General features: G+C 41.0%; 2 protein-coding genes across 2 annotated transcripts in view; one reads left to right on the top strand and one right to left on the bottom strand.

Annotated features, from left to right (window-relative positions):
- The window catches only part of LOC138042818 (serine/threonine-protein phosphatase 6 regulatory subunit 3-like), a 36,916-nt gene extending 23,208 nt beyond the window's left edge, over nt 1-13,708 (top strand). Inside the window, exons 19-31 of the mRNA XM_068888839.1 lie at nt 286-383; nt 536-593; nt 980-1,054; nt 1,835-1,890; nt 2,722-2,918; nt 3,802-3,961; nt 4,129-4,217; nt 5,290-5,332; nt 6,177-6,296; nt 6,452-6,562; nt 7,339-7,393; nt 8,825-8,952; nt 12,854-13,708. Coding sequence (XP_068744940.1) covers nt 286-383; nt 536-593; nt 980-1,054; nt 1,835-1,890; nt 2,722-2,918; nt 3,802-3,961; nt 4,129-4,217; nt 5,290-5,332; nt 6,177-6,296; nt 6,452-6,562; nt 7,339-7,393; nt 8,825-8,952; nt 12,854-12,911 — 1,248 coding nt within the window. The 3' untranslated portion in view covers nt 12,912-13,708. The remainder of the gene's footprint in view (nt 1-285; nt 384-535; nt 594-979; nt 1,055-1,834; nt 1,891-2,721; nt 2,919-3,801; nt 3,962-4,128; nt 4,218-5,289; nt 5,333-6,176; nt 6,297-6,451; nt 6,563-7,338; nt 7,394-8,824; nt 8,953-12,853) is intronic.
- Nucleotides 13,709-16,744: 3,036 nt separating this feature from the next.
- Nucleotides 16,745-21,612, bottom strand: LOC138042824 (pantetheinase-like). The gene is made up of 3 exons (XM_068888846.1): nt 21,290-21,612; nt 19,536-19,771; nt 16,745-18,330 (listed from the first exon to the last, which is right to left on the bottom strand). The coding sequence occupies exons 2-3, from the start codon at nt 19,746-19,748 to the stop codon at nt 16,981-16,983; spliced, it is 1,563 nt and encodes a 520-aa protein (XP_068744947.1). The 5' UTR covers nt 19,749-19,771; nt 21,290-21,612; the 3' UTR covers nt 16,745-16,980.
- Nucleotides 21,613-22,500: the final 888 nt, after the last annotated feature.

Raw genomic sequence — 22,500 nt, 5'->3', positions numbered from 1 at the left:
TAGGTGTTGCAAAAGACTTGGCCCTCAGTAGTCACTATCAAATTATGTAAAACCTGTGTGAAATAGTGGGTTTTAAAGTTAATAAATCCTTTTCTGGAGTTTTTTGTTCCATTATCTTCCCAATATAATCCATAATGCTAGATTTGAGGCAAGGGTTGTAAAAACACTACATCTTAAGTTTGAGTGAGAAGACAGACAACTGCGCGAGTTTGTTTGAGAAGATGGACAACTGAGCTTGGGCCATTCTCACAAAATTTATATCATTTATTTTTATTGATTTGAAAGGCATTTTCACGCTACCAAATGCAACAGATAACAACAGAATTTATGGACACATTTGGCCTTGATGAAGAGGAATTCCAAGATCGTGATGAATCAATAACGTAAGATTAAAAATTTCTTAGCAGTACCTTATGTAAAACCATTGCTCAGATATATGGTCAAGGAAAAACAAATTGCATTTATTTTAATGTTCTGTTATTTTAGAGTTAGTTGACATTTGTATGGAATGCTGGTTTTGCTTTTTTCCTGGCAGGGGACCCTTTGACAGAATTGGTGATGTCAGCTTTTCAATAGATGCTCACGAAGATAATGTATGTTCTCTTAAAGTCCTTTCCTTATTAAAGCCTACTGGTAGTGTTCATATGTCACGAAAATCCCAGACGATCTTCGCAGTTCCCGACCATCCCAGATTGTGCCAACTAATAGAAACCATAAATCGTAAACCTCCCTGATAATCTGGGATGGCCGGGACAAATTGGGAAAATAGGAACCATTTCTATTTTCCAAATGTGTCCCAGATTTTTGTGATTGTCGGGGATCATTCCCGACTTGTGAAAACTCAAATTTGTACTGTTAGAGACGCTGGCGATGGATTTAACTCTACTTACTGCAACATGGATTATTACTTGCGTTCTGTATTCACTTGAAGAAAGAAATGATACCAGGTTGGTGCTGAGATGTCTGTTTTCTTTTGTAGCCAAGTACTGCATTGTTTGAAGCTTGTTGTAATGAAAAAATTCAACAGTTTGATGACAGTGGGAGTGATGAGGAGGTAAGATTGTTTTCTTTTTGCATTTATATGGGTCATAATGTTTTTTTCTAAATACCTTTCTGCAGGAAACTTGTTTGTAACATTGATCAAAGCAAGCATGTCTTTATGTGATTATGCAGTGGTCGCTGAGCTTGGGAAGAAGCCATTTTTTAAGCATCATCAGCATCAAGGCTCCAGTTGTAACTTGTTGTGCTGCTTTAAGAAAGTCTTGCCTGATGAATGAATGACATGTTTGAAAGCAAACATCAAATTACCATAAATGCCTACAGATAAGCCACGCCTTTTCTCCAAAAATCATGGCAAGAAATCAGGAGTGCAGCTTATCGGCAGAAACATTTGAAAAAGGCTGCTTCCGGTGTTCAGTTTTCCAACTTTGCATCCATCTAATGCCTGGTTACTAAGCTACCAATGTTCCGGTCACGTTCTTGTTGTAATGCAAAAATTTAAGAAAACACTGTGTTGAATGAAGAAATTCCTGTCAACAAATACCAGAAAAAGATTAATCATATGTCAAAGTTGGTAGAAACAATCTTCATTACTGGTATATTAAAGTGGTAAAAGTTTGGGTAAGACTTTGAAGTATTTTCTGTTGCAATGTTAATAGTGAGTTTACATTCAATGAACAGTGGATGAAGAAGACTTCTAAAGACTCGACTTTGGGTTTCTTTGGATTTCTTTCGAAAACCTTTTTTCGCCAAATTCATCTGCGGGTGTTTACGGTATCTGCAATGTTCTTCTGGTAGAGTATTGATTATCTTTCTCCTGTATTGTCCTCTTTAGGATATTTGGGAAGAAAAGGAACTTACATTCTCATCCATAGTAGAAGCAAGACAGAGGTTTGTGACACTTGTGAAAACTTACCGTAGTGCTGTTATAAATTGAGTGCTGTCAAGCGAAAGCCAAACTTAAAAAAAATTGGCCAATTACAGCAGAGGAGCAAGTCATCTTACATGTGCAGTTTCGTCACAATTACTTAGATTGACCTGATTGGCTAATTTTCGACCCTTACAGGCTAGCTTAAAATCTTGTGGCATTTTTTCCACCAAAGAAAAGCAAAACCAACTGCAATTGAGATTTCCCCTTGTTTATTTTCTGTTACTTAGAGCATGGCACAATAATATTGGTCTTTGAAATGTTGGTTGTGGTTTTAGGACAATTGATTGAAACCATATTAATGGATTAAATGATGCTATCTAAGGCTGCTTTCCATTTGACAGAACTGACTGGCCAGAGCGGGCATATGGAAGGACTAACTTTACAACACCTTCAAATTAACACACTTTAAAGATAATATATACTCCTCCAGAAGAATGCATGGCATTATCATGCAAGGTTCCCTTCAAATTGTTGCATTTTCTTTCCAAAACTGACTGGTCTGGCTGGCCAGTTCTGAAAAAGGAAAGCGAAAGATCAGCAATGCCATACGAAATTCCATTGAACAGTTGACAGAAACAGGGAGGAGGGGGGACTGATATCGATTTATCTTTATTGTGCAAAATGTTCCACCTTTCACCCTTCCCACCTGATTATGAGAATTGTAGATTTTACTTTGGCGAACACCAGATGATTTTACATGCTCTTGTCCCCTCCATTAAACCTCCATTGAAGGTTCTATGTCATACCATGGCAATGATAATGCTTGATTCCCATCTTTTCCTCTATGGCAGTGCCTTGTCCCCTCAGGGAGGAAGTGACAGTGAAAGTAGCGATAGCGAAGATGATTTAGAACCACCTGGTCCCGAGACATCTGATATCCAGTTTCAAAGCGCCAGCAGTCCCCAGGGATCACCTGCAAAACAGGCCGCTCGTCCTGCTGCTCCTGCCGTGGCTGCAGACAGTAAAATGGACGTAGATCCAGCTGATGGTATGTGCAGTGTTACCGGTAGCACCTTGTGTCATTTGTTCAAAGGATGTATAAATGTAGAAATGTCCAATGGATCTGCTGTCATCCAGTAAAGTGAATGCATTTCAGTTCATGGGATTTCCTTCCTGATGGCTCTGTGCTCGACCATTAGAACAGTGCCCTTTTTCTTTCCATTTGTACCCACCTTTTGAATTGAGACATCTACAGTATATTTAAATAACTTGGATACATCCCATAGGGATTGGGAATTAACCATCATTGTTGTAAAAGTAGAGTCATCTAGGAACTGATTTTCCTCCCCAGCCCCCCCTCCCCACTGCCCCCTCCCTACTCCCCCAAAAAAGTGTTTTAATTGTCTCATCAGAATATTTTGATATATTAAAATTCAGTCCTAAGCAAAAGACATCATCTCGAGGCTCTTGGGAATAAACATAACGATTTGTATGAGTTTATTCCCCATAGCCTCGAGATCATATCTTTTGTTTTGGACTGAATTTTAATATATCGAAATTGGTCTATTGCATTACTGTTTCAACAAAACATTTTATTAATCTTGGAAGTCAATTTTGGAATTTTTTTTCAAACTTTACTGTCACGTTGTGAATTCGACCTTTGGTAGTGCATTGATGATACATGACCAGAAGACCTTGAGGGGTGTAACTTGCAACTCTTTTCCTTGGAACAAAGCTGGGGATTTTAGGACACCAATCTCATGCCCAAATATGGACAAAGATAAGACGGAAGCGGCAGGCGCGGGAAAATGCGCGAGTTACATTACATCCAAATAAGGAGATTTTTCAAACTCAAAAAACCCCAGCTCTGAACCAGAGTTAAACGCTTCAAGGTCATGAGCTTGTGACATGACATAATCATTGTTTTGTAGCATGGTCAATTGCATTTGAACCTGGTGATGTGGCGGCTGTAGATGAGGCAGTCTCTATGGATGCATCAGATGTGGGATGGGGAGACGCAGCATCAGCAACAGCAGATACTGGATGGGCAACTTTTGACAGTTTTACTGATATTAGAATGGCTCCAACCAGGTTTGTCTAATCTGTTTAACACAATGATTGTGTGTATTTGAGTATTCTCCCGATCAGTTTGTATCAGTCTTCTTCCTCCATCAGTGTCTCCTTCTGGTTTTTCATTTGTGTCCGTATTAAAAGTGGAGTGAAGCTCATCATTAGCATTGTTGTGCATTGAATTTCAGTGAACAATCCAATGAAGTAGTAGATTCACCTGTTGCAATGGAGACAGAGAGTCCCTTATCTTCTTCTTCACAAGCAGGGGCTGCCTATAGTGAGTAATATTCTACTTTCTCTAAATGCTGAGCAGAACTGAACTTCATGCAGAGTATGTCTTACTGGTGTACAAGACAGAAAGTGGTCACATGAGTGTTTCATGATGTTGCCATAGTTTTACCAAGACTTGAAAGGGTTAAAAATGGCTTTCAACTTAGAGTTCAGTTTTTGTGAAAAGAACGACAAGAAAATAGAAGTCACGCAAAGCTTTCTGGGCTTTCTAGTAAATAATGGCCCATAGTCGGCTATTTTTTTAAAAAAATAGGACCACTATTGATCTGTGAACTTGGTTGCGGTGGCAGCAAGTGCAATGTAACAATTTTGTTTAGCCATGGTTGAATGTCTCGAAGTGAAGTGTATACCTACTCGTAGCTGAATGTCAGCGTTAAAATGGCTTTTCCAACACTGATTTGTGTCTCTGGAGTGTCTTTCACTGAGGAAAAGAACTTCCTGTTTAGGATCACAACTCACATAGCATGTGATGTCTACAAAACACACTTTTTCTGTATCGAATAATAACCTCTTACTAACCGAGCGCGATGGCCATACTGGGGGAGTATTGGCCAGATGTCGAGGCAGGGCGGATCGAGCAAGTGAGGTTAGTAAATTGTTTGTTATAGGAGGTTTTCACGTGACGTCATCGCCGCCATGTTGGTGGACGAAAACAAAAGATCTCTCATCAGCTCCTTTTGTTCGTCCACCAGCATTTGTACGCCACCTGTATGGCATCGTTTGTTTGAGCGATCGGACACTTCTCCCCTTGGTGAAGGTTTGTAATCGTCGTCTTCCATCGGTCAACTTCGAACGGTAACCTTTTACATGTAAAACTAAATATCGCTTGCTATAATTGTACTGTTGTGATGAAAAAAAAAATCCAATTCCGCTTTTTAAAAATCCTTTTGTGTTTCGCCCAACTTGAGTTTCCCGGAAACGGAAACGGAAACGGGCCATTTCCATGGTAATGGTCCATACTGTAAAATCCCGACTGAAAGCCAGCCAATCAGAGTGCTCCATTTAGCCTGAGAATTGCTTGCCATATAATAAATAATTTCTGTCTTATTTCCGTGTAGTTGTTCAACAAGAAGGAAGTCCGGTCAACCAAGGTGAAATAAGGTACACTCTACGTTTTAATCTCAATTTCCACCCTTTCCTTTTCGTGAGCAATACACACAAATGAGGGTGTTCTAAATTCCACCCCTACATTCCACCTTCAGTGTTGTTTGGTGATGGTGAAAGAACTGATACAAGAACAAAGCGATAACTTAAACACAGGCTACTTGTCCACACACGTGTACAACTAGTGAAAGCTAGCTGGTACATTAGTATTCTTTGATTGCACCTCACTTTACGGCGGCCATGGTAATGGAAAGAACAATAGCGAGCGTAAAAATCTTTTGGGAATTTGACTCTATTATTATGCAAAACTTAAGATACATTTTTCTATTGTTTTGGCACCAACGTGGCCGTCTTATCACGTGATTGCAATCAATGAATACGTTTGAAATGGTAGCATGAAACAACACAGCAGCGAGAACTTAAATTGGCCCTGGGCCTGGTTTATGATAGGGGAACAGTAGCGGATCCAGACCTTGAGCTAAGGATGGGGTGGGGGGGGGGGGGGGGGGTTGCTTTTTTTGAGTGTGTGAACCCAAAAAAAAATTTAGCCTCAATTTTTACCAGAACATATACTTAAGTTTTTTTTTGCCCGGGTCCCTCCCCTAGATCCGCCACTGGGGAAGGAGTTAATTAATTAATTGGAAGGCTTGTAAACAGCTTTATTGGTGATAGCAGCAATTACATCCTTCATTCGCTGTCGTTTTCCAAAACTGAAGAATGAAGAAAGAGACCACTGAAAATTAGTCAAGTACAGTTGAGTACTAGCAATCTAGGATAACCACATTTGCTAGAGGAACGGGGCAGTCAAGATACATGAATAAATATTGTACTGTCCTCACAGAACACAAGGTCTGGTGTCGAGCACAGAGGATCTTGGTGTTACGCGGGAGCCAAATCAAGATAATATACCTGCAGAGTCCACAGTATCTTCTCCAGCAGTGGACAGAGCAGCTCTCTACAGGTTAGTCTTGAATTTCTGTCTCTCGGAGACACAGCAGTCCTTCCAAAGCCAAGTCACTCGCTATAGTCCTGCCTATTTGACTGGTGTGGGTGTCTGCTCCAGTTTCTTGACTGTTAGAAATTATATTTTCATTAACACTTGGTTTTCGTATTTAGGTGCGAGGGTCAGTCCGCTTTTAATTCAGCACCTCTAGCGACGAATGATAGTGATGATGATATCTCAGACGAGGAAAGCGCCGGAGTCAGATGTGAAGAGGTATTTTCCAGGTGAGGGAGCCTCCAGTGAAAATCACATATGTAGCACCTTCCCTGATAGCCTTCGAGCAGGCTCTCTCTCTCTCTCTCTCTCTCTCTCTCTCTCTCTCTCTCTCTCTCTCTCTCTCTCTCTCTCTCTCTCTCTCTCTCTCTCTCTCTCTCTCTCTCTCTCTCTCTCTCTCTCTCTCTCTCTCTCTCTCTCTCTCTGAGGGAAACAAATGGGAGCTTCACAAATTTGCATATTTAGTAATAGCTTTGCACGCTCTGCACGTGCGTTTTTCATTTGGCCAAATTTGAGGTTTTATGGAGGCCGTCAATTAAGCATGAAACGTGGAACAGCCCCTTGTGTGCTGGGAAGCAAGCTTCTGGATATTCAATTTGCTAAGTACCATATTTGCAACAACAAGAGAGAAACATTCAACCAATCAGTTGACGTGACGTGTTGACGCAATACCACCAATGTTCTCGCGCGAAATTAACTGGAGCGACGGGTTTCCAAATATGGTACTTAGCACTGAATATTCGGAAGCTGTGAACGCGCGTTACACGTTTCAACCCTTATGGGTTTCTGGCGTGGCCCATATCGGTTTCATTCTTGAGGGACTGCTATCCCATTGTCATGTTAAAAAGCTTGGAACAGTCTCGAAGTGATTACAATAACGGGAAAATTTGTTTTTGAGATGGCATTCTCGTTGCCGTTCCCGTCGTCGTTGCTAAAGCTCCCTAAAGTCAGGAAGATGACGTAAAGTAATAGGGTGACTAATGTCGTTTGTTTGGACTTTGTGCAGGTTGGCTGATGAAGGGACAACGGAAGGAGAGTTGAACCCCAAAAGTGAAGTACTGGTGAGTTGTTGAATGGGGAAGGAACGCAGTTTGTTCTCCATACCGTGATCACAATATAATCCAAAGGTCCCTGGTTGGTGTCCTTTCTTGACTGTTTTCTATTTTCTCTATTTTCTCTATTTTCTCTTTCCTTTCCGGCAGATAGTCCCTTGATATTACTTCTGCTGTGCGGATATAACAATTTATTGTTAATTTTCGTGATATTACTAATTCATTCATGTTGATCAGCTCTTGCTTTAACCCAACCACAATATTTGTGCTGCAGTATTACTAGCTTGGCCTTTGCTACAACAAGTTACAAAAATAGTGGAGACATTTCGCCCTCTTGGGGCGTTATTAATTTACCTATCATCTCTCACACTGCAGCACCCCTCCCCCCTTATCAGTGTTGCTAGCAAGACAAAAAAGTTGTTGCTCTCTTAAACAGTCAACATTGAATGGGGGAGAGAGGAAGGGAAGTGGAAAAGGTTTAAATTCTAGATACGGCGGGTATTGGAAGCTGGAAAAGGTTTTTTTTTTAATGAAAGTGTCTCAACAATTTTGCAACTTGTTGTAGCTCGACATTATAACTTTAGATTATCCATGAATAGTAGGTCGTTTGTTTGTTGGCTTCATTTCCTTGGCCAGTCAGTATCCAGCTCTCGTCTTTTGTTGGACTAAGGTCAGTTGCGGCTAGATGAAGTGGTGCTAAGGTGTTTCCTGCAAACTTCCTATACTCTTCCATGCCCCATTCTTCCTGATGTGTAACTCTGTCTTCCATTTCTCCATGTTGTTGCCGATTAGAGATCATATTCTTGGCTGCCCCAGCCATCTCCAGACAATCCAGGATCCCTTAGTGTGGTTCCATGTCATATGCCTTTTTGTAGTCTATCCAGGCCATCGACAAGTTTGTCAACCGTCTTCATGCAATTGTTGAGGATTGTCTTATTTACAAGCAATTATTCCTTTGTTCCTCGGAATCCTTGCCTACAGCCCTTCTTTTGACCTGCCAGCAGTCCAACCCTTTCAAGGTGTTGGTACAATTTCTCTGCCATGATTCCACGTCAGTGGTAGGCAGAGAATAGGGCAGTATTTTCTGTTGCCCTTTACTGAGTCCTTGGTTTTACTCTGACCATCCAATCCAACACATTTTCTTGTCACACACAGTCTTGCAGTTATTTGTATTCCTGTCAGTTTCGTAAACCAGTATCCCTGAACAAGCTGATAACCTTCTGGCCTTTCATTTGCCTTCCATCCAGTTCCTTTTAATCTAGTGTATTGTACTACTACTACTACTACTACTACTACTACTACTACTACTACTACTACTACTAATAATAATAATAATAATAATAATGGTTATTGTTATTGTTAGTATTGTTGTTGTTGTTGATTGTTATTATTCTAATTATTTTCTACTTAAATGTTGTTGTGTTATGTTTTCATTTGTAGCCCCTGAATAATGTACACGAGGGGAAAATGACAAATACAAAGGTGGACAATGGACCGGTAGAGTTAACAAACACAGAAATCAACCAAGGGTTAATAAAGAAAAGTAAAATGGATCAAGAAACACCTGGGTAATTGATTCGTTATTTCATATAAAAAAATCGGGAAATTTTATGGAAGTGAGATAATCTAGCTTATGCATTAGATGAATTCATGAGCTATTAAAGCTCGAGCTCGGACCGGCCAGCAATTCACGGTAAAAGTAGATTTGAATTAAACTTCGCAGAAAACCATTGCAACGCCGACCGAGTTGGAAGCAGGGTTTACCGGTGCTAGAGCGAGTTTCAATCGAGTGTCGTAAAACCAAAACCAAAGTGATCACTTTGGCCAATCAAAAAGGACGGAGACAATCCAGTAAACCAATCAAAACTCGAGGTAATTACACGTAGCCGACACAAAGCGCGGGAAAATGTGCACGCGCAAGCCACGATTGGTTTTGGTTTTACTTGTGATTGGTTGAAAAAGTGGCGCGAGAACTTTGAACCAATCACTGAGTGAAGTAATGCAAAACCAAGCAATTGGCTAATCACTTTCGACACTCAATTGAAAATCGCTCCAGACCACGTTATATATCTATATCATGACAACTCATACTAGTGAGTGAACTAATCACTGTAGGTAGACCCTTTTTCTGAGAATCAGTTTTATCAGACACACGAGGAATGCGTCGCTATTAATGGACCTTTGGCACCTGGCGGCCATGCTGGTCATAGACAATAGAGTTCGAACCCGAAACCTCTGTATTTAGAGGGGAGTTCAGAGGGTACAAAACAAAAGTTTTCTGTCCCCGGGACTCAAAATGGTCGTTATGTGAAAAAGGTCCATGCAGAGAGCGAGTGACGTTTCTAAACTTTGCTACTTACCTTGCATACGGCGAGAGCTACGGAAATTTAAACTGAATTCAGAATTCAGCGAGTGGGAAAAACTGTGCTATCCGACGTCACGCCAATTGTTTACATTCTGATCGGTTGGATCGGTGGACATTCGCTCAGCCTTCTTTTGTGAACTCTCTCGAGTTCTTTGAACTCAGCGAGACAGAAATCACTCATTGTTCTGACAATCAATTTGCCAATCCGCTTTATCCAGTTTATGGATTGGGTTAGCACACACTTGATTAACAACCAGGATCGATTTTGAACTTGATTCTGTAAAAGAAGACGACGTTGCTGAGTGAACATTTTTACGACGAAATCCCTTGGCTTGTTAGCACTTTGATGTCCGATAACTGATCCGCTCTAACGAGTGTTGGGTCAATCACATTTGGTCGTCTGACCTTATGAAGTTCTTTCAGCTCTTGTTTGTGTCCATCATGATCGAACTTCAGGTGAAGCTCTATGCTGCTCTATGCGAACTTCGATAGCTTGTGATGAGCTTGCCTACTGCCGAAATTGTTGTTGTATTTGGGCAAGATTGGTCTTATCGGGTTGGAACTTAATAGTGAGGGGAACAATTTTTTTTCATCTGCTGTGCCAAACAACGAACAATCCTGTTGGGTGTTCTATCAGATCTGGAGTGGAGTTCTCTTTCAATGGTTACAACTTGCGATCGTTCTGCAAACATCCACGTAGCATGCAGTACTTTTTTAGTGACTCGAGGATCCTGTTTTGCTGTTTCAAAGGGAGTCGTGCATTAATTCTTGAGCAGTTTGTGCTTGTATTTTTTCGTCGTTCCTGGTGGCGCAAAGCAACTTTGATGATTTGAAAGGACTTCTTTAATTGAATTAGCGATTTGCTTATTAAGGAACTAATAAGTGAATGGTACACAAAATTAGGAGAAACCGTTGGTTGAATAGACAATATTTGTAGACACAAGTATGTACCCAGTTTAAGTACTAAGCTCAACAAGTTGTTTTGCTCCACAAGTTTCAGTTTCAGGCCAGGTCCCCGAATTCACCCAGGTACTGGTACACAACCACAGTGTTCTTTGGAAATTGAATAGCTCCTTGAACACCTGGTTGCTTGAGAAGAACCTTGACGTGTTTGTTCTCTACATTGGTGAATGCAGCCACTAACTGTGCATTGTGGATAAACTCTGGCCTAAGCCAGCCGTAAGGAATATTTCATGGTGCTTTTTAACAAACATGGGCATGAGGGTGCTCGTAAGCATCCGAGCATTGTTTCGCATGCTAAAATGTAATTTATTTCTCTAAGAGAGTCTTCTTTTCGTGTCGGTCATTCAAAAATTGTTGGGATCGCTTGTTTGAGCTGTTGGATGAAAGGGGCAGAACATTTGATGAGCCCCTCCTGGTGGAAGGGGTCCTTGTTCCCTTTAAATATTTGCTTGTGTTTCCTTGTTCCCAGCTTTTGGATCCCTAAAATTTAAATTGGTTTTCTTCCCTTGTTCCCTAAAATATTTTGATGTTGTTCCTCTGTTCTCCAGTTCAAATTAGCCTTGCTCTGTTGATTCTCTTATTGGCCTAATAGTAATTCACTGTAGAATTGCAAGACACAGCAAGTTCTTATTTGGGAGTGAGGGAAACGTTTTGAATAAATTTTCGCACCGTACAAGAAACACAATTTTGACTGCCCCTTGTTGCTCTTTTCGGACACGAATCACCTTGTTTGCACCTTTCTGGCGACCTGCGGGAGGGGCAAGCTCTAGAAGCTCTTCCTTATTGAGCCTTCCGCTGAAAAACTCTCCTCCAAGTCTGGCTTTCCGGTGTTAGTGGCCGAGGTTTTTGTGCAAAATTCATCAGCGGCTTTCTTGCAGCTTATAAACGGGGTCCCTTCGGGCAATGGTTAGTAAACGTTTTCTAGTGCTTATACAAGTTTTCGCTACTTGAAAATGTATGTTTACACGAAACACATGCCAGCTTGACAATTTTTCTTTCCAGATACTCCATTTAAAATTAATAAAGGGCCAGAAAACCATTTAAAATATTTGTGGCAATTTTTTTGTCAACAAACTTTTCCTTTGGCTGTTATTTGTGCTTTTTCTAACTATTTTAAGACGAATTCTGGCTGCTATTTTCGAATCAAGCGTAAGAAGACGGCAAAACCGTATGGATAATGTATTTAGTAGTGTCAACTTCCCGAATAAGAACTTTGGTCGTCCTTTCGACGGGGTAGATCGACAACAATGTCATTTACGCACAACCGAAATGCACTGTTTTCAGTGAAAGGGCAAATGATTGACAGGATAGCACAGTTTTGACTGCCGCGCGCTCTGCGGGCGCGGGTTCCGTATGAAAGGTAAGGAAGCTTCAGAGGGTTTTTAGCTTAGCGCGCGCGTAAGCCAGACACGCAATAGGCCATTTCGGAAAATACTATAATTTTGCATAAGCATTGTTGTTGTTTTCTCTTGGGACCATTGTAAGTCCGGAAGCAGAGATATAAACGAGTAAAGTTGCAAAATCACGAAAAATGAGGGGGTTACAAGATCGGCATTTACGCATGCGTCACCCGCTCATTCGAGTGCACGCGCGAGTTGAGGTGAAGGTCAACACAAACGGATTTAAATGACCATTAAACCGTTTGTGTAGAATTGTCGTAGTTTTCATGAAGAGGAGATGTCTTTATATTCATGGTCTATTTATATTCATTTTTAGTAAAATCCAACTAGTGGTCTATTATCAATGCTGCCTTCTGATTGGTTGAGCTACTAGTAGGCTATTTGTTATAGCCCACTAGTAGCGAAAAGCGCCGGCTTTGAAAACCAAAACAACAATTAAAGTCTAGCTTTAAGTAGCGAAAGATGTTTTGTCTCGATATTTTTTTGACCATGAGTCAATAGCCCATTCGGCCTTCGGCCTCATGGGCTATTGACTCAGAGCCCATTCGGGCTCGAGGAATAATTGTTAAATATTCATGAGCGGGAGACGCATGCGTAAATGCTGATGTTGTAGCCCCCTCATTTCTCCTGATTTTGCAACTTCACTCGTTTATATCTCTGCTTCCGGACGGTAATTTTTTTTTATTTTTTTGGATTATCGCAAGTGACATGATTTGACAGTTTATGTAATTTCCGTTTCAGGTCTCCTCTAAGGGAGTTGGCGGGATCTCAGACTAGCTTGGTGAATGGTCCAGTCTAGGCTGAGTTCTGTATTTGTAACCGTGATAATTTTTGTATGTTTGTAGATGGCAGACTGTAAGATATTTTAATAATGGTTTGGTCTACTAAGAGTGGACCACTCGTACACTTAGCGTAACATTCAAACGATCCAGCTAGAGTAGATTACTTAAATCACTATTCTAGGACGTCTTTGTACATGTGAACAATTTCTTAATAATCACACTGTATCTGATTAAACACTTGGGGATAGTGTTGGTTTTTAGCGGTGTACCAATATGGCAACTCCTAATAACTTTTTTCTTTTGAGCTAGTAATTCGATGGCTCGGTTGTTCAAGATAACTTTTTTTCGTTAAGATGTGGCCAGGTCAATGTATCTAGAGGGATTCTTACAAATGCTACTGCCACATCAGCAGAGTTCAATCGAAGCTTGAGCATACCATTTGTTTTGTTACAAAAGATATCAGATTCTTTTGAAATGGAACGGCATTTTGTGAGCACATTCGCGAAGGGGAATTTATGACAATAGGACTTTTGCACGATGACGCCATTTGACTACAAGTACCAGAATCCTACAGCTTTTGCTTGTCTCATTCTAATTAGAGCTATTGTTTTTTTGACCCTGATGGGAATACAAAATTTAAATAAGAAAAGAAAAAAAAAACTGAATTCTGGTAGTTGTAGTCAAATGACGCTATCGTGAAAATTGCCTGTTATGTGATAAGTGATAGATGATATATTCTACGTGGAAACCTGAAGCAAAATTCTTACGACAGGTTTACTTTTATGGCGCGCTATTAAAAACTAGCAAAAATTTCTATCGTTTCCGTGTTTCTTCCACGTCTGAGCTCGTGAGATGCACGTGTCCATTTCTGAAAAGACACCACAAAACTTATTCACTTTTTTAAAGAGGAATGCAAATCATATCGTGATGTTACTAGTGCAAGACTCGAGCTTCACACTAGCACAATCTGGGGATAAAGGGGCGTGACATCGAAGTGTACGTGAAGAGATTTATTAACAATGGAAATTCCATGCATGAAAATAATTCACTGCTTGAATAACTGAGCCTGGTGTATGAAATTTCGTTTTTTGTTTCTTCATTATGGAACTGTTTTATCGCTCATTTCATCCTGTTAACAAAGCTGCACCGTCTCAGACTATAAAAATCCCTTCCCTGGTGACTTTCTGTCTGTCTGAATTTAAGCAACGATGACCCCGAGTATCCTTTGATTGCACTCACGTGATAAGACGGCCATCTTGGTGCCAAATTAATAGAAAAATGTAGCTCACGTTTTGCATAATAATAGAGTCAAATTCCCAAAAGACTTTTTTGCTGTTGTTCTTTCCACCAACATGACGTCAACATGACGTGACGTCAGATGCAATCAAAGATTTTAGGGGGAGGTAGCGCGGAAGAGCGAGAGAGAGGGAAGCGGGTTGGTGGGAAGTAAAAGGGCCTTTGCTTGACTCTCCTTGCGAAGGAGAAGTATCCTAAGGACTTGTTATAGTTTCTACGGCTCACAACCACAAGGTTACGCGGACAGTAAAGGAAGATTCTAATCCAATCACGGTCAAGGTATCTGAAGAGAATCATAATCATGCACTTGCATAATTTTATCATTACCTTCATGTACCAGTTCTTCATTGGATATTTTACTTTTGTAACACGAGGCCCACTCCACGACAGGCTATCTTGTTTCTATTGCTGAAATCCGTTCGGAAACAAGCGCAACACTTCAGGCCCTGCCTTCCCTTTTTCGTAGTGATGGAGCGCTGGAGCGTCAATGAGAGCAACCTCGTTTCCAGGGTCTTTATTGTTGACCGCCAAATTTGAAAAATTTCCGCTTTTAAGGCATGGGCCATTCGCAAACGTGCGTGTATGACATTTTGGGTGAGGGTCTGCTCAACGCCAATGGTTTTTTGTGTCGACCCGTTTCTAAGACAACGGAACAATTGAAGATCCTGAGTTAAGAATCCCATCCAAACTGGAACTACATTCCGGGTCAAAAGACTTTAGGACCCTTGTCAAATTTGGGCGAAAAGTAGAGACTTTGCTGTACGGGCTTCCGTCGTCATTTGAGCAACGCGCGTTCTTCTTTCTGCCTTTTTCGCGCCCCCATGTCCCTCAGACAATATGGAAACATTCGAGCGATCGATGAAATCTTGATTTCGTAGATCGTGAAATGGGGCAAGGGGGAAAAGCGAGAATTGTCGCAACAGTTTTGACCAGGATTGTAGGTTCCCTGCTAGAGAAGATTGGAGAGCGAAGCGAGCCGAGGAGACTCGCTCGTCCCCCAGTTCTTCTGTCCCGCTCCTCAATTGTTCCCAAGTTGTTCGTTTGACCAGGATGGTACCATCATTGTACCATCATCTAGTGCCAGTTTTAGTCACTCGGGGCCCTAGCTTGTTAACATGACAGTGATGAAAACTATTTATATCATAAAAGAGGCAGCGGATTCTCAAGCAGTTCTGGTTTTTGGCAGGATTCTTTGTTCGTGAAGTAATCACTCTAGCTCGGTGTCATTCACGTACTTTGATGATAAGCAAAGTAGTTGGAGGTGTCAGGGTATTGGGCAGTTGCTCCACTTTGCTCTTTTGTCCGTCGCGCTTTAATTAGAGCAGTTCGGTTGTAAAAAAAACTCAGTATGAAATCTGGACTTTTCGGAATGCAAGTCGAGCGCCCGAAGTACTAGGTCACACTCCATCCAGGCGCTCGTTTCTCTAAAACCCCGGAAACGTTTCGGGCCCGAAAAGCTATTTACGAAATTGACATCACTGCCATACGCTGGTCTTTTAACATGTTTTTAAGACAACAAAGAGCAAAATGATTGTGAAGTTTGATGACTTATATACAACAGAAATTTTGGTTCCCGCAAAAGGCCCGAAAAGTTTTGGGACTCTCGAGAAACGGGCCCCAGAACAGTTGGACTAAAACAGAACTGGCCCTAGCACCACCTAATGACCCTTCTTTGCAGTCTCTTAGGGAATGACTTTCGAGGGGCTCAGCTCAACGCCCTCGTAGCAGTCGCTTTTTGGTCCCTGTATATAAAAAGCAGATGAGGTACGAAAACCGGAAACCCGGAGAAGAACCCTCCATTCAGGTTGAGGTTGAGATCAACAAAAACTCCGAGAGACCCTGGAACTTCAACGAGCCCGCTGTAGGTAGTAGGGATCAATGAAAAAATAGCTGCGGGATTACTCGAAACTCGGTCCACTTAAAGGGAACCTCCACTAAAACAACAAAATAGCTTTAAACCAAAGAACATAATGTTTACAATTGGAATTGCTCAATCTTTTTCCAATAAAAACGTTTGTATTCGAGAAAAATAAATTCCAAAAACGCTTATTTGGCTTTCAAATTTCATGGGCGCAGCCATCTTGAATAATTGTGACGTAACTTGGTTGCTCTATTGTTCTGATACAAAGAGCGATTGTTCTGGAACAATAGAGCAACCAAGTTACGTTACAATTATTCAAGATGGCGGCGCCCGGGAAATTTGAAAACCAAAATAAGCGTTTTTGGAATTTATTTTTCTCGAATACAAACGCTTTCATTGGAAAAAGATTGAGCAAATCCAATTGTAAACATTATGTTCTGTGGTTTAAAGCTATTTTGTTGTTTTAGTGGAGGTTCCCTTTAAAGGTGCAGATCATTGCCAAGGCAATCGGGTGACTCTAAAATTGTAAGGCGAACTGCGGTCCTAGACCGTCAGCGTATCCAGGTATTAACCACATGCATCAAGAGTAAGTCCTCTGAAGGAGACCATCGAGGTCTTGTCATACGTTCACGAGCCAAAGGAATGCCTACACACGAGAGAAACCCCGCTAACTAAGTTGCGAAGCATAGATGGTTCGATTAAAGCTCTTTAATAACATCCCGATTCACATTCGATATATTTTGCAACATATAACCCTACACACGCTGAAAGAAATAGTCAAAAAATCATACCCCAAATCAAACAATCCAACCTTGACTTAACCTTCCCAATTTAATTTACTGATTAGATCAACGGGTATTCTTTTGGTTGTGCCAACAGAGGTAAGTTTCGCTCCCCAAAGGAACTCTTTAACAGCGACTGTTACTTCATTATATCTGCAAATAAGCCTTCGCGGCCAGCATGCAAATGAAGAAGAGATGACCCGGGGGTTCTTGCCATGGTGCAGATGATTCAATATAATGCCGGTCTAGATCATAGACTCGTCCAAAAAGTGTAGCGGTTAACAGTCCCTTCGTCAGCCGTTTTTTGCTCTTCAGATGCGTAACTGGCAAGTTGTTGTCCCACTCTCCAGGCAGAAGGGTCACGCCATCAGCTACTACCTGTGGATACACATATGACGTGTTGAGCTGGCCTCGCAACGTGAAATGGTCGAATATCGTGCTGGCATTGTACACGCGTTTGCCACACGAGTCACGACTGGATCCAAGACATTTGATAAGGGTGCATATTCGCAAATAGTATTGACCTTCTTTGGTGTGAAGACCGTCGAAGACTCCAAGGGCGTACATCTCGTGAGAGAGTTTGTCAGCAATCTTGTATGTAAGAGAACAACATATTTCACTACCATTATAGCAGACATCCAGTGTATCTTCTGCCTTTACCAGCTCTTTGAAAAGGAAGAGATCTCCAAACAAATCGGAATAGAATGAATCTTCATAGACCTTTACAGGTTGTCTCTTTTCAGGGTTGGACGCTGTCGTATTATGTAGATTTCTTTTTGGCTTTTTTGAAATACTGGCGATGGAAAGAGAACCATTGGAAGCCAAGCTTCGGTAGTATTTCTTAGCGCCAGAGGGACTATAGATTCCACTGCCCGTGTTTAAGAAAGCTGGAAAGTGGGTGTTGGCCCCAAGAAAATTGACATTCATTCCACGAGCCCACGAACTGTGGAATCCGATAGCTGCAAAAAGCGGAAGCACATCAAACCAGGCTGTGGGAAAGACCACGTGATCAATATCATACTTGGTCACAAGGGGTACAGCTGGATCGTGAAAGAGGACATCAAAACATATGAATGTTCCAAATTTACCGAAAGGTGTCTCGAAGGTAATATATTCAGGTTTGCGTGGACGATTTACAACCTTCATTTCGTTCAAAAAAGGGTGTTGCTTGTGATACCTGGCCACAAGGTTTCCTTTATCGTCGAACACGACGTTTGTGTTGTACTGGTATCGGCCATCGGCTGGACAATATGGGTCAATGCTTCTTTTACAAACTTTAATGTCTCCCATGTTGATAACGAGGTACATTTTGTAGGTTTTTGCAAGGCAGCTAAGACGGTGCAGGATGGGAGTGCCAATTCTTGCCTCCGAGTCTTGACACGCATTCCAGTCAGTCATTTTTGGATCTGGGATGTCTTCGAGGAAAGGTCTGAAGGAATCGCGCGTATACCCAAAGCCGGTCAAGCCATATTCGGGAAAAACGATGATACTGACATTCTGTACATTAAAAAAAAAAAACGTCAAAAATGGAGTCAAAATTACACCGACATATTAAGGATGTAGTGTGACAAGGGCAGCAATAGTTCGTACCAAGTGTCTTGCAATTTTGTGAGACACGTTGCAACAAAAAATGTGCAATAAAAGAGACGCTGACACAAACATCTTTTATTCTCGTTCTTCGGCAACGCGGATTTTTTTTCTCAAACGTTCCTCGGTGGGACATCTCCTTCCTTGCAATTCATGTTGCAATGTTTAGGTTTCAGCTAAAGAAATGTTACTTTGTGCTCATCGAGAGTGGCACAAGTTGCAAGAAACATGACTATTGAATTCACGTTGATCAAGACCTTGAGTGACCTTTGATCACAAATTCACCTAGGCCATATATCATATATATCTTTATTTACCCTCGGATTTTTTTAGAGTAGCTTCCCAACCATGATACACCACATAAGACAGGCCACAACACCTGGAACTATATGCCCTACTCTTTACGACAAGTGTGCGGGTTCATTTACGTCCCACAGGATTATGAACATTGAAGGGTTGTGAGACGGGACCTCCGGCTTATCGTCCATATCCGAGAAGACTAGAGAGTCTAACCACTTGCAGATGTAACTACAAGGGCAGCACTCTCTCCTCAGTTTTTTAAAGACCCTGAGTGTTGGTCCGGCCGGAGATGAACTCACGACCTGCCGCGTAACAGCCCGGTGCTCAACCAACTGAGCCACCGGTGCGCGATGTTTGAAAGCCGATTAACTTCATCCAGGATTAGCGTAAACTTTTGTTTCATGTTTTCAACTTTCAGTTGGTGAAAGTTTCTCTTGCTTAGTTTTGTTTTTCAAGATTGACTTCTTCTAATGTAAAGTTTTGCCAAATATCAGCGTTGAACAGCATTTGGGAGTAGAGAAATTTTTAATCCGGGATTAGCGTTAACCGGCTTTTGAACAACCGGGCCCTGAGTCGGATGGTGAGACAATTTAAAATAAACGTTAGGGGTCAAAGGAGGAGCTGCTGTGTGTGTATGTGGGTGCAGAGGAAGGTAGGAATATCAAGAATGACACGAGTTTGTAGAATCACATCATGCCATTCCGCATACTTATCCGGCCTTTTTCCGCGAACGGAGATGCTCTATATTCTTAAGATGATTTGAAAGTTCCAGCTCGTAATGAATATGTATATGGTGAACGGTGTCACTGGAATACCTGTTGTTTGGCAATCTTCATCTGCTCTTCATAGACATCCATGTTCCGCATGACAAGCCTTACAGCCTCTTGTTGTGGGAGTACAGCGGTTCTATTTTCCTCGCGTAAGAAAGCATGCTCGTACACAGCTGCAAGAAATTCCGAGCCACTTGGAGAAATCGATGCCACATTCGTGACAAGTAGCAGAAACGTCACGGGCTGAAGAAACTGCATGCTTATGATTCTCTGCAAAAAGACTGAAAAAAAGAACACTCTTTAGAGAAGACGACTCTCATTTAACAAGGAAGTATTTACGGCTGAAATCTTGTTATCCCCGAGCCACTATCCTGTTTAAGTCAGATAAGGGGCAGATGAAAGGGCAAAAATAAAATGAAGCAAAAGTCGGGCGATGAATTATTACTAAGGCCCGTTTTAAACGTCGCATTTTACATGTGCCTAATCTCATGCAAATGAGAAAAATCTATTGTTTTCGCTAATTTGCATTAGATTCGGCACATGTAAAATGCGACGTTTAAAACCGGCCTAAGGGGTGCGTTTCTTTGGGATTATCCAAAAAAGGATCATTGATCCAAGTGATCTTTCCCAGAGTGGATCCGTGCTCCAAGTGAGCTTGGATCAATGCTCCTTTTTCGGATCATCCCAAAGAAACGCACATAATTTCAAATTTCTTTATTTTATTATGAAGTATTTATGGTGTCCATAATGTTCGCTTAGGTAAAATATGCTTTTTACAAGGTAATTTTTGCAAAATTTAAAATGGTTTTCGGCTGTTTGCCCCTGATGATGGCAAACAGCCGAAAACGTTTGGTTGTTTAACATTTTAAATTTTACAAAAATTACCTTGTAAATAGCATATAAAGTATTTAATTTCTTAAAAGCTCCGTGGACCCTTCGTCGATTGAAGTTCGTATTTTCCACAAACAAGATCGATTTGATAAACAGATTCCCTCAAAATAGTCATAATGTCATATGATTTCCGGATCAGGTCATGCTCGGAAGTGTAACATTTCCAGTGTTAAAATGATGCGATCATTTCAAATATTTTGAGTGCTACTTGAGGAGATACAACACCTTTCATAGCGTTGGACAAAACCAGAGTATCACGAAGACTGTTAGGTCATTCTTGGCATTGAACAAATGATTGAAATATTAGCAAGGCAAATTCTTCAAGATGGATTCAATCTCATCCTTATTTCACAATAGATTTTTTCAACAACTAAGCGAAGCTAGAAGAGGTTTTAGCTTAAAGTACTCTGCCCCTCATTTGCATAAGAACAACATATATTGTTTAAGAAAACGACGAAACCTTTGAGTTTATAAAACATGTTTCGACAGAAACTTCTGCCATCCTCACTTAGTCAGAATACAAAGCGATGGAAGCTGAATTTATAATAAATAGAAAATGCGAATGTTAAAAATAGTAACAACAGAAAGTATAGCGCCATACTTCATTCCGTTGCTACTATTTTTCTATTATTATAAATTCAGCTTCCATGGCTTTGAGGATGAGTTGCTGTCGAAACATGTTTTTTAAAATCAAACGTCTCGTCGTTTTCTTAAAATTCTTTACATGTCTGCTTCTATCAAGAACATATATTGTATTCTCTGACTCATTCTTCAGAGAACGTCGCAGAATGATAACAAAGTCGTTACTAATTCACAAAAAGTGAAGTTCTGTTACGACATATACTGCAACATGGTCTGCAAGGAATATTAACGAAGGTATATTACAATACAGAGGGCCATGGGCTTACCTATCGAGCTATCCACTATTGGGTGAAGTCGCTATAATACCCAGACGAGACAGCGGTGTCAACTTGCACCAATGCAACTCCTACGCAGACACTCTTAGGGATTCGTCACGCGTTCCTCTCCCACGAGCGTCTGCTGAAACGAGCCGCACATTCCTTTCCCTTTGTTAAGAAATCACGTTGGGGTTACTGAGGAACCAATCAGCGCTTTGTAGATCACCCGCGTCAACTTCTTCTTTGGATGAATCATGAAAAGGACGAAGCCTTTTCAAAATATTCCTCAGAAACATTAATTTTGTTTCCTTGGTGGGTTATGCATTTGCACTCTGGCGAGTCAAAATGTGATTTCTTAGCAAGGGTATATAATTAAAATTAGGGTATATAATTAAAATTAAAAGCGCCGTGGAAATATTACTGTGCAACGCGCCTTACCGTGGCCACCCAACAAACTTTCATATTTGACGACTACGTGTAAATACCGTACGTCAACTCAACAACCCATGCAAAGGTGTTCAACTTACAACTGTGCAAGCTTTGCAAGGAAGCGTGACTGTCAATCAAATTCACTCACCCTGGTTGGCGGACAATTTAATTTGTACAAAACTTTGTTAGGTGGCCACGGTAAGGTGCGTCGCACTGTAAAGTAATGAGATTGTATTTGAACTGTTGAACTGTGTAGTTGACTTGAACTGCACGGGAACCATTACCTTCAAGCGCAATGAACGCAACTAAGACAGTAGCGAAAAGAAAGCTTGAGAAAAAAATACATTACGTTTAAGCTTTTCAGGCTGCTTTGGCGATGATAGTCTCTAAAAATTGATTTAATGTTTTTGTGTTGCGAACCGATCGTTCGAACTCAGTGTTTCTTCGATTTGAAAAATAAAGCGAACCTTACAATGTAAATCATTTCAACCTAAGGACTACAAGAAATGGGGTTATTCAAACGAAACGACTCCACTGAAATAGCGCGGAAAGAAATGTAGATATGGTATCAATTCCAAGCGAACGCCACAAATAGGTTTAAATCGCACAGGAGCAGAATGTTTCAACCGTACGAATTCTACCGTACTCATTCTGTGAAGAGCCGCAAACATCTAAGCCAAAACATGAAATTATACGCTCCAGTTTCTCTTTGATAAGAATTTAAGTCAGCGATTTTAAATGCCCAACACTCGAAGCCCATCTTCTTGCAGTTGTCTCAAAGTTTTCTCACT

This window comes from Montipora capricornis, chromosome 3, assembly GCF_036669925.1.
Source record: "Montipora capricornis isolate CH-2021 chromosome 3, ASM3666992v2, whole genome shotgun sequence".
Taxonomy (NCBI): domain Eukaryota; kingdom Metazoa; phylum Cnidaria; class Anthozoa; order Scleractinia; family Acroporidae; genus Montipora; species Montipora capricornis.
The sequence above is the reverse complement of the archived record's forward strand: the minus strand, read 5'-3'. Positions and strand labels throughout refer to the sequence as shown.

What these genes read in the sequence shown, in the direction of transcription:
- LOC138042824 (XM_068888846.1), bottom strand. Translation starts at nt 19,748, where the DNA reads ATGCAGTTTCTTCAGCCCGTGACGTTTCTGCTACTTGTCACGAATGTG. An exon ending in TGAAGATTGCCAAACAACAG is followed by an intron (nt 18,331 to 19,535) that starts GTATTCCAGTGA and finishes TTTAATGTACAG; the next exon opens with AATGTCAGTATCATCGTTTT.